At 35.3% G+C, this 9,538-nt stretch overlaps 1 protein-coding gene, 2 long non-coding RNA genes and 4 other non-coding genes across 7 annotated transcripts; 5 read left to right on the forward strand and 2 right to left on the reverse strand.

Annotated features, from left to right (window-relative positions):
* Positions 1-2,322: 2,322 nt before the first annotated feature.
* Positions 2,323-4,098, forward strand: LOC120464247 (uncharacterized). Its single transcript, XR_005618650.2, has 7 exons — positions 2,323-2,399; positions 2,673-2,724; positions 2,927-2,999; positions 3,211-3,281; positions 3,491-3,559; positions 3,779-3,848; positions 3,940-4,098. It is a non-coding gene; the product is annotated as an uncharacterized LOC120464247 (long non-coding RNA).
* LOC120464263 (small nucleolar SNORD12/SNORD106) lies at positions 2,762-2,857 on the forward strand. Its single transcript, XR_005618656.2, has one exon. It is a non-coding gene; the product is annotated as a small nucleolar SNORD12/SNORD106 (small nucleolar RNA).
* On the reverse strand, positions 2,917-3,464 carry LOC148970106 (uncharacterized). The gene is made up of 2 exons (XR_016148549.1): positions 3,328-3,464; positions 2,917-3,047 (listed from the first exon to the last, which is right to left on the reverse strand). It is a non-coding gene; the product is annotated as an uncharacterized LOC148970106 (long non-coding RNA).
* LOC120464261 (small nucleolar SNORD12/SNORD106) lies at positions 3,047-3,135 on the forward strand. Its single transcript, XR_005618654.1, has one exon. It is a non-coding gene; the product is annotated as a small nucleolar SNORD12/SNORD106 (small nucleolar RNA).
* On the forward strand, positions 3,327-3,424 carry LOC120464262 (small nucleolar SNORD12/SNORD106). Its single transcript, XR_005618655.2, has one exon. It is a non-coding gene; the product is annotated as a small nucleolar SNORD12/SNORD106 (small nucleolar RNA).
* Positions 3,608-3,699, forward strand: LOC120464260 (small nucleolar SNORD12/SNORD106). Its single transcript, XR_005618653.2, has one exon. It is a non-coding gene; the product is annotated as a small nucleolar SNORD12/SNORD106 (small nucleolar RNA).
* Positions 4,099-5,593: 1,495 nt separating the features above from the next.
* Positions 5,594-6,792, reverse strand: smim7 (small integral membrane protein 7). The gene is made up of 5 exons (XM_039653624.2): positions 6,668-6,792; positions 6,483-6,524; positions 6,342-6,400; positions 5,942-6,032; positions 5,594-5,825 (listed from the first exon to the last, which is right to left on the reverse strand). The coding sequence occupies exons 1-5, from the start codon at positions 6,691-6,693 to the stop codon at positions 5,810-5,812; spliced, it is 234 nt and encodes a 77-aa protein (XP_039509558.1). The 5' UTR covers positions 6,694-6,792; the 3' UTR covers positions 5,594-5,809.
* Positions 6,793-9,538: the final 2,746 nt, after the last annotated feature.

The following is a 9,538-nucleotide window of genomic DNA, read 5'->3' on the forward strand; positions in this document are numbered from 1 at the left end:
TAGCCTACTCATTGAGCCCCAGAAAAGAACAGGCCAACCCATACAAATTGCTGCAGACATCCATGATTTTTTCACTGTAAAAAACAAATCTGTCTCTCTTTGAAGCTGCCTCTCCTCTTTTTGGGATCATAATATGTAGTCTATTTAAAGGAGTAGGATCTGCTGTGTGTTTTTTAAATGTAAACTGTCAGGAAACAATTACATTGCTCATTCGGATTCGTCATGAGAATAACAAGACATCGACTTCATTCAACATGATTTAACCCTGTAAATCCTGACATGTGAAATAATAGCCCGAAAATCAGACTGTTTGTTTTTAATTCAATCTTTAGGCCTTTATGACTAGCATAATATAGGAGAATAGAGCTTATACTCATTCATTAGTACATCCATAAGTAGGACAAACACTTTTAGCCGGAGTCACAAACTGAGCAAATATAAACAATTGACTATGATTTTTCTAAAAAATATATGTAGCTGTAGCTATGGATCAAGTAAACCCAAGTAAAAACAGTAAAGATTTCACAGAAAAGAGACACATCATGACCTGATGTCTTTGCAACTAAAAAAGTCTTTTGCTAAAAAAAGTATCATGACAGAAGGCAGAACACATTGTAGGCTATAAAACAGGTTTTTCAGCAAAGTTTAATCATGTTGATGATTGAAAATACAACTAGAGTTTTTGTGAAATGGTTTTTAGTGCTTAAAGTTCAAAGGAATTGAGTAAATTAAATAGCCAGCCACAACATGCATTTTCTTGTTATCTTTTCATTTTGGTCCGTGGTTTTCTTCTGATTCTACCAATTAGCCCTTGGGAGTTTAAGATCTTGATTCCTAAACAAGCCAGAAAGAACATTAAGCTAATAACCCAAAAACGGGAACAAAGAAGCGTACTCAAAGAAAGCAATTGACAGGTGGGTTCTGCTCAAAAAAGCCACTATTCAACTGCAAAAAGCCACTATTTAAACCATTTTAAACATATTTGGAACAGCTATTCAACCTGTTGCACTATTCAATTGATTATGTTAACATAGGCCTATAGTCTACTAGTATTGTTTCATTTTTTTTTTGATTAATCACTTCTGCTTTAAATTGCAAGTTACTTGGATAAACACACGTTTTTTAATCTATATCAAGTGTAAATTAATTTTTTTTTAAATTTTCCTTAGCCTGATTGATCATTTTTAGCAAGACTAAAAGCACACACGTTTTGAAGGGATGTTTTGCACAAGAGACAAATGGGGGAAGGGGTCTTTTAATGTCAGTTGATGATGGGAGATAATCCTACGACTGGTAATTCACGACTTTAGTTTCTTTGTGATTAAACAAAGAGCTAGGGGCCGCTCTATGTATGTACTCAGCTAACAAAACACAAGATATGTGCTAATGTAATCACACAAATAGGCGCTAATTGCCTACAGTGAGCGTGCAGTTTTGTGCGTCTCAAAGTGTGACCGCAATATGCCCACCCCATAGGCTACAATAACATGACGAAATAGGCTAATAATACTGTAATAGCAATAGTAGCCTAATAATAATAAGAATACTATGATAATAAATAAAACATAAAAATACAAAGATCAATATTATTTAAATATAGGTTTATTTATTATTAATACTATAATAATAATGTTGTGAACATCAAAAGGCTCGAAATATTTTTGGGTGAATGTCACTTCGTTTATGTTTAGCATTTTTTTTAAGCTGACATTCTACAATGTAAATGAATATGTATTTTACAGAGTCTGATTTTAGTAACCTCTAATAACCTCATAAGATGGGCACTTTTAAAAGGAAAGCGAATTTACCAATTTAGCCTATACTGCCACCTTCCGGAGAGAATATGGTAAAACAAGGAGATGAGTCGTCAACTAGCCATTTCAAGCCATTTTTTAAATCTAAAGTATGTTTCGAAATATTCCTGGTTGTTCAAAATAATTTTACGTTATCTTGAAATGGGGGGAAATTTGAAAATTAATTTTGTTCTTGTAAGTGACATTTGTGATTTTTATAGAAATCATTTTCAACCATCTAAATTAAAAAGGGATTAAAAAAACTCTTAAAACAAGAGTTGCCTATTATTGCATACTGCAATTCATGATCATGGTCAATCCAATCTAGGGATTATCTTCAGGCATATCTACATGTACATAGGTACATTTATTCTAAAGAAATAACAACACAATGACATGTAAAAAAGGACCCATGTTGTTGTTGTTGTTTTTTTTGTTGTTTTTTTTTTGCGTGTAATGTTATATAAAAATATAGCCTTCGGATTTATCGTTTTTTTTTTATCTTTAAACAGTCTATCACTGCAAAAGTGCGCATGCGCACGACCACTGACTATATAATGCGTGGTCGCCTGCTCGCTCTTCCCAGTTCCTTCTTCTTTCTGCAGGGTAAGCAGTGTACTTCTATTTATCTACGAGTAGTGTTTAAAAAAATGCTAATTTGTATAAAGTTATTGAAAAATACGCGTTGTGCTTGAATTGTATGGGTTTAAAAACGGAAATTAAGGGTTTTTGTATAGTTTAGGCTCTGACCACGTGGCTGGAACACGTGTTGCTAATGTGAGGGCTTCTTATTTTAGTTACTTTGTAGCAGACTATGTGTAATTGCCGAATGACCTATTTCCCCAATATTTGACTCACTTCATTTTGTTTGTTTCACAGTATGTGGGCTGTTGGGAAATTGAGCTTTGTTCCATCGCATACTCCGATCTTGGTGAGTTCAGATTCACCCTAGACTCTTCTTTAAAATCTTTGGTAGCCATGATGACTAATCTTTTTTCCCCAGCAGATCGACTCTGTTGACTTAAAAAATAAAACAATTAAGCCAAATTAACTGAGCAACCAGACTGTTGTAACAACGAGACTAAAGTTTTTGTTATGGTGGTTACTGACCTTTACTACTTCCTTTCCCATAGACCATGCTAAAACCTAATGGATAACCTCCATTCCCCAGGCTTTGTTTCATGAGTCCTACACAATCTCAAATGGGTAAGGTTGAACTTGTTCTTGGGACACTATGTCTGTGTTTGCCATTACCTGGTGCACATGATGACTGATCTTTTTTCCCCAGCAGATCGACTGTGTTGACTTCATTTTAAAAAATAAATAAGCCAAGTGAACTGAGCAACCAGACAGTTACAAGAACAATATATTTAATGTTTATTAAGGCAATTTATCTTTACTCCTCCCTTCTCCACAGATCATGCTTGGACCAAATGGATAACCTTTTGATCTGGCTTAATTTCTTAAGTCCTACACACTCTCAAACAGGTAATGTAATTAGGCTGTACATGTTGTTTGAGTGTTTGTCATTTACCTGGTGTACATGATGACTGATCTTTTTTCCCCAGCAGATCGACTCTGTTGACTTAATTTTATAAGAAAAAATAAGCCAAATTATCTGAGCAACCAGACAGTTTTCAAGAACCATACATTTAATGTTTATTAAGTCAATTCACCTTTACCACTCTTCTCCACAGATCATGATTGGACCAAATGGATGAAACCAGTTGAGCTGTCTTAATTTCACAAGTCCTATACTCAAACAGGTAATGTAAGGCTGAACATGTTCTCAAAACACTGTCTGCTATTTACCTGGTGCACTGTGATGACTGATCTTTTTTCCCCAGCAGATCGATAGTGTTGACCCTTGCTCTAACCTTTAAGCCAATTTGTCTGAAGCTCCACCAGATTTTTTTTTTTTGGCATACAAAGTTCGAGGTGCATTTCTTGTTCTTTATACTTTTTGTTTTTGTCCCTTTCAAAAGCTCAAAGTAGGTAATTCAAGAGGACCTTTACATGAGTGAACTTTGGATGGCAACATGCGAGGCAGTTGAGGTGGGTTTTCCTATAATTTGTTTATGTATATCAAGAGTGGGAAAGAAATGGCTTCAATTTTAGGGTCTTATATTTTCTTGTACTCTTCTAGGGCTTTGAGAGATTTGTACCCCGATGGCCCATCAGTGCCGAACCTACACGGAGAAGTGGGTGAAGTGTGTAATGGCTCTCTCTGCCAAGCAGCCCATGTTTACCATTGAGGGAGGAAAAAAAAAAACCTTTTCACCAATAAACCGGAACCATCAGCTTTGCTTGTTTTTGGTAGACTTTCTCTCATGCTCTTATGAATGTGCCATGTTATAACTGTCAATTGAATGAATTTAATGATTTATGACCTAGAGCACAGGGTCTGTACAAGGTACCTGAATGTTACTTTGAAATTTAAGTCCTTGAAGACTCTTTGGAAATAGCCATATTTATGAAGAGGTGCTTAAAGTGCTACACCTTGTTAAATACTATATATATGAAATGTCATTGTTAGAAAAACATACAATCTTTCATGCAAAATGAACACTACACCCTCCCCAAACCCTTTTCTCAATATGATGTATACCAACCCAACATAATATAAAATATTTGAAGAGTTCAGATGCAAAAGCCTCTAAGTGCCATTTGAAATTTTCCTCTAAAATTATCATTTTTATCAAGCTTATATATTTAAGTTCAGTGATTTCACTTAAATGGCAATGATAATTACCTATTAATTGTTATTTAAGTAAAATTACTGAACTTAAATATATAAGTTTCATAAAAATCATCATTAAAGAAGAAAATTTCAAATGGCATTTAGAGGCTTTTGCATCTGAACTCTTCATTTATTGAACAATGATGGCCATTATACAATTTGTATATAATATATTGAATGTTATATTTAGTTTTCTGTAGTTTGGGTTCTTAAATAAATACTCGTATACTAAAGATGTGGTTTGATAAGTGTGTCTCTGATTATAGTCTTCGAAGAAAAAATTAAAAGTATTTGAAAGTCTATAATTTCTTTTTACACTATTTGTATGAACTCTATGCCACATGTAAGTTTCATGGCCATTACAAGGTAAATACTTTCTAATTGATCCAAATGATGATCAACATGCAATTACATTCTTTGACTGTAAAATGGTATGTAGGCTAAAACTGTATGAAACTGGTAGGAATTCAAAGAGTTCAGTAAGATCCTATGGACTGATGCTTCTGCAAACTAACAGTGTTCACAGTCTGGAATGTGGTTGTTTGTGAAAGGAATTGTGTGTGTTGTGCTGGCTTCGTCACATCATGCTACTTCAACTTCACAATATAGGAACAAAACTTAAATCTACGATTTAATCAATTCTATTGTCATATATGGTCTCATATTTAAAAAATCTTTTAGTGTGGGTCAGTTAACATGATACTCCAGATCAATATTTATTCCTAACCTGAATGCAACGTGCTTCTGCATTTAGCACTGACATTTTCAGAGCAGAATTGAATTTTTTTGTTGGTTTTTAAATTGTTCATTCATATTAATCAAGCAGTAGCTTTTAAGAGGTGTAATTTATTGTTTCAATTCATCATCAGAAAGCCTTTATCTCCCATACAGAGATTTTACATTATTAGACTGCACATTAATTTAAACCTAACTCTTATTGGGTAAAATACCTCTATATAATTATACGTCTATATAATTCTATACCTGACTGTGAGAAGGCTGTTCTAACTCTTCTCTGTAGTGCGCTGCTGTTATAAACTGTACTCTTTTCTTTAACAAACACTAATTACCATGTGCCCTGTCCTCATTTGATTAACGAAAAGTAAAAGCAATAATAATCATACACACTTTTGTACAAAATATACAGATGCCTGGTGAGACTATGTATAATAACTAAAGACATTCTACACCATTACAAAATAACCATTACATGAGATCTGCCCAATAATTATAATTTGTTTGTGTCCGTAGATATCCTCAGTGTAACAGCCATGTATTATGATCCAAATAACCTAAAAAAAATGAAAAGAACACTATTACATAGTAACAACTCTCCAGAAAACAGCTTTTAATTTTGCATAAACATGATTTTTTTTTAACAGCATGAAAGTAGGATGTCGATACTTACACAATCATGCAAAACATGATGAAAATGTTCCAAAGGGCTATGAATATGCGAAAGTACCGCAGACTCAGCAAAAACTCTCTAATGTTGTCACCTAAATACAAAAAATACATGATAAGTCAAACATAATCCAGGGCTACTTGAAAAATAAAAATTATGGAGGCAAAAATGCAGCATTTATCTATTTTAATTTATATCATAATATTCTAGTCTTTACAAGTTGTAAAGACTAGAATATAAATTACAACATGGACCACTCAACACTGTTGTTGTTGTTGTTTAACGTAATTTATACAAAGGGAAATCAATTTAAAAAAAATAAATAAAACTATAGTTGACACTGGATAATGACAAAAAAGGAAGCATTTTAATATCAGTGAATTAATATGGGTTTTGCAGTTACCAGTACTGGATGATCCAGATTCATCGCCAAAGCCTTGAGACTGTGTTTCCCTCTTCTTTCTGCGCAAAGACACCGAACCAAACAGTTACTAAGCAATCCTCGAAACTAAAACTGTCAGATAGCTTTTGTGACTTTACTTACAGTTTAAAGTTGAGCACAGCGCCAGCGTTCATGAGCAGAGTGCTGATAACGTAAGATGTGTGACGTGGACAGGAAAACAAACAGCTGTTACACAGTGACACTCATATACTAGACATATGAACATCACAAATAAATTTCTATTTCATAAAAACGTTTACAGCATTATTAAAACCAGTGACATTTACCCCACAATTAAAAGATCCCCGATCATTTTGGTCGACTATATCCGCCTCGGTTCGTCCCCTTCTTCTTCGATCTTTGTATAAAAGTAGAGTAGAAGTCAGTAGATCATCATCTCCACCTGTCGGCTGAAATAGAACACGACAATTCTGTTCCTGAGCACTCCGATATGCAAAAACTGCATGCATCCTCCTCACCTCAGCCCCTGCCCATGATGAACCTCCTGATGGATAGAGGGTAGTTATATAAACCCTGTTACAAACACCAAAAACGAGCCTATTTTTTTTTTTACAGTCGATTTTAATGTTACTAACAAATTTTTAGGTTTTATGGTTAATAAATCAGCATTTCAATGATGGCAACTCCTGAATAATTTTCATGTTAATGGATTTGTTGGTGGTGGTTGGCAGAAATCAAACTGTGGAAAAAAATCGACCTGGTAACAGGCATACACCTAGATAACACTTTATATGTGATGTTTACATCTTGAAGACATATTTTTAAGAGTGTTTGCTCATCTGCAATACGTCTATAGGACGTTTCCTGTCAGATGTTTAGAAGATGTCAATTTAACATGCATTCTAAATCATTACATCTTAAAGACATCTTCTAAACGTCTATTTGACATCTGACAGGAAAACGTAGACGTATTGTAGATGAGCAAACACTCTTAAAAATATGTCTTCCTGATGTAAACATCACATCAAATAGACTTGTGTTATCTGGGAAGGCTAAATAAATCCCAAAGCAGATCTAGACAGGTGGAGCTGGGGGAGGTGGGGGTTTCAGAGGAGCTCTAACAGCGCGCTGCAGGAGTTTACAGCTGCCACTCAACCAGACTATTTAAAGGAGCTGTATGTAAGATTTTTTTCAAATGATCATAAAATGGCCCTGATATGTCCCTAGACAATAATAAATCATGTTCATTTTAAATACTTATATCACTGACAACAGTAGTCCAGCCAGGATATTGTCATTTAAAGGGTAACTAAACCCCAGCCTGGTCAGAGCCTGACTCCACCCACTGGCAATATTTGAAAAATGCTGAAAATGTGGGCAGACCCCAGCGGAGATAGAGGGGACGAAATAGATGCTAAAACACTCTATCCTGATCGTTTTCAATACTCGCAATTCCAACTTCTGACTCACTACAGTGGTTTTGACGAAACAAGCTGTTTGTTATACTGCCAAGGGCGTAGCTCGTGTCAAGAGGCGGCAGTGGCTCATGTAGATTGTCTACAAACCGAAAGGTTGGTGGTTCAATTCTCAGTTCCACCTGACCAAGTGTCGAGGTGTCCATGAGCAAGACACCTAACCCCAGCTGCTCTCGATGAGCTGGATGGCGCCTTGCATGGCTGACACCGCCGTCAGTGTATGAATGGGTGAATGTGAGGCAATATGTAAAGCGCTTTGGTGGCCATTTCTTTTCTATGAAAGCGCTATATAAATGCAGTCCATTTACCATTTACCAAGAGCGTGGTGAGCTGAAACGTACGAAGAACCGCTAACATCCAATAGGAAAATTCAATTGCAGTAGCCACCGTTCAACCTGAAGAGGGCTGCACTAAGACGTTTTTACCATAGGATCCATATACAGGCTAGATGTCTCATGGCGGAGTCTTTATCGACATCACTGGCGGCCATCTTCTCACAGACAGGCTTTCTGGTGGGCTCTGTGGTATCTGATGTAAGAAATACTCTTATCTCGTTGAAATCTTGACGGATTTACAAACGGTTTGGTTTCTTACAAACGTTATTAACGTGGCTATAATTCTGGATGATTATTTATTTATACACTTATTATTCATACATATGCAGTATCATAACTACATCTCTGACGTTTATAACAAACCAGACCATTTGAAAATCGTTAGAAAATTGAGCAAGTTACGGTGATTTAAAAAGTACATGCACCATTAAAACAATGCTACGAGTGAGCGAGCTGCCTCTGACAAGATGGCCGCCAGGTGCTGACGTCGACCTCCATTGGCCAGCAGCGTGGACGAGATATCTAGCCTTTATATGGATATCTATGGTTTTTACACCTATATAGAAATAAAACACTTTATACACAAATGTCAAAAAGTTACTTGAATCAATGACTGGTATTAATAAAGAGCCATTCTTACAGATCATTAACTAAAAAAGTTGGTTTAGGGTTTAGTTACTCTTTAAAAAGTGAAGTTGCAGCCCTTATCTGGTGTTGTTATGTTGTGTTTTGGTCTGATGCTCCACCCTCCACCTATCTACCAATCACGAAGTCAGTAGTGTTGCGGCATTCGGGTTGCCAGCTCTGCTCTAGTCTGCTCCCACATCTATATGGAATCTGAACCCTAATATTATTTTTCCAAACTGGGGGTTTAAAATTATTATTACATAATGATGAACATCCCTATATCAAATGTTCCCTTTTTAGGCAAATGTTATTAGCTTGTGTCCATCATCTTTAAAAACAATTTTACACCTCACTCTTATATAATTCAGAATAATAAGGACCTACTACAAACATAAATCTCCTTTCTTTGATCGTTGTTTAAAAATTGAAATATTTTTGTAAAGCATGGAATTCCTGCAGTTCCAAGGAGTTCGTGTGCTTTTAAAGGATTTTCTTTTTTTGCCTTTTTGTAACCTCAGTGGATTTGTGTAAGACATTAAATAGTGCCTTAATTCTTCATCCAAATAAAAACAAACAATAAGAATATTCGAGTCTTGTTTCAGGAGGAGTCTGTTTCATCTCATATGTAATTTCTTAATGGCACTTAATCTGGACTGAGAGACTAAAGGACTTGAAATATTAATGTATAATGTATTATGTTATGACAATGATGAAAATGGATGTTAATGTTCTTCCGAAATGGCTTGATAATCGATTCGGC

This window comes from Pimephales promelas, chromosome 21 (assembly GCF_988280905.1).
Source record: "Pimephales promelas chromosome 21, fPimPro1.hap1.1, whole genome shotgun sequence".
Taxonomy (NCBI): Eukaryota; Metazoa; Chordata; class Actinopteri; order Cypriniformes; family Leuciscidae; genus Pimephales; species Pimephales promelas.

Coding starts and splice junctions, on each gene's coding strand:
- smim7 (XM_039653624.2), bottom strand. CDS start 6,693: ATGATCGGGGATCTTTTAATTGTGGG. Junction 6,401..6,482: donor GCTGTGCTCAACTTTAAACT/GTAAGTAAAGTC, acceptor GTCTTTGCGCAG/AAAGAAGAGGGAAACACAGT. Junction 6,033..6,341: donor ATCTGGATCATCCAGTACTG/GTAACTGCAAAA, acceptor TTTTGTATTTAG/GTGACAACATTAGAGAGTTT.